Raw genomic sequence first — 1,432 nt, 5'->3', positions numbered from 1 at the left:
TTTTTTCTTGTCAAACACACCAGGAAACAACTTTTGAAACCTTCTTCTTACATTAGGTACCCCTTCCCCACCACTATATGCAGGCTTCCTTGCTGCATCATGCACTCAGGGGCCTGCCTGCTGCACTGCATACTGTCCCCTCTACTGTTGGTCCCTGTATCACCCTGCTGCACCAGGTGCCTGGATGCCCTGACTCACTATTACCTTCCTGGATGCAAGCTCCTCTCAATGCATCATGCCACTCATGTACCCCAGGCTGCACTACAGGGCAAGCTAGGCAGGAGGGAAAAAGGGACAGCTGGAAGAAGGGGAGCCTGGAGCCATGGAGCAAGTGGCAGCTGAGAAGAAGCCAGAGGGCTGCAATTTAACCCCATGGGCCACCAGTTGGACAGCTCTACTATACACTTAGGTTCAGAAACGCGTGTACTCCTTTTTTTCCCTTCTGCAGTAATTAACTTTAACAAACCAACTTTCTGTGCTTTTTTAAAAGCTATTGGCACACTGTGAAGGTACTTAGGGATTTGTTTTAAAATAGTGACCACACTAGAGAGTTATAAGTGTCCATGTTACTTTGCACACTAAATGTTAGAGGTGTGAAGATACATACCTAAGATCAAAAGGAGTTCTTGAGCTCGACCCAAGGCAAAGACGGGAATAAGACCTCTGCCACCCCTATTTACAATATCATGGACGGTGTTACAGAATCTTGCCTCTCGTTCTTCACGTTTTTCATGAATATGGGTACCATAGGTGGATTCCTAGGTGGTAAAGTACATATGGAGCTATAATTAGCAGCCCAAACTCTGTTACACTCTGCTCCTCTGAAATTATCAAAATACTGACAGCATATGTTCATGTTATCCTATCAAACCAAAATTCTTACTTGCAGCTGAATATTTCTATTCTAGGGTCATATATATGAATCTTACATAATACTGCAAAATTGGAAAAACAAACCTAGAAGCTGCTGTTGGAAAGGACTGGCCTTGGAGGCAGCAAAGAGAGGTGATGAGCTTTTTGACAATCCCATTCATTGGTTTGATTTTAAATGCTGATTTTCAAACCAAAAGGAAACACTCACCCCAAAACATTTAACAAACAGAGACACTCTTGACTCTAACAGACAAAACCACAAGAGACTCAAAATTGGTAAGGCAAGTCCAGCACCAAAGCATTGTTTATAGCAGGGGTAGGCAACCTTTTTTGGCTGGAGTGCCAAAACCCCCCACAATGCCTACCTTGGAAGGTGCCAGAGTGCTGGCATGCCAGAAAAACAAAATGAGGGCAGGGGGTACATGGCAGCATGCCCTGCTTGTGCCCCTTGCCCCCCACCCAAAGCTCCTGCCCCCCAGCCCTGCTCATGGCTCTTGCACCCAAGCCCTGCTTCCCCTTGCCCTCCACCCAAAGCCCTTGCCCCCCTACCCCTGCTGCC

At 46.5% G+C, this 1,432-nt stretch overlaps 1 protein-coding gene across 2 annotated transcripts in view; it reads right to left on the bottom strand.

The window, feature by feature from the left end:
• CPSF3 (cleavage and polyadenylation specific factor 3) overlaps window positions 1-1,432 on the bottom strand; it is a 50,614-nt gene that overhangs the window by 28,351 nt on the left and 20,831 nt on the right. For both annotated transcript variants that reach the window (XM_019520727.1, XM_019520728.1), the window contains one exon: window positions 608-758. In XM_019520727.1, the coding sequence (XP_019376272.1) occupies window positions 608-758 (151 nt within the window). The remainder of the gene's footprint in view (window positions 1-607; window positions 759-1,432) is intronic.

The sequence above is a fragment of the Gavialis gangeticus genome, unplaced genomic scaffold (assembly GCF_001723915.1).
Source record: "Gavialis gangeticus isolate Ggan-Ray unplaced genomic scaffold, GavGan_comp1, whole genome shotgun sequence".
Taxonomy (NCBI): domain Eukaryota; kingdom Metazoa; phylum Chordata; order Crocodylia; family Gavialidae; genus Gavialis; species Gavialis gangeticus.
This window is presented reverse-complemented; position numbering and strand designations above follow the sequence as displayed.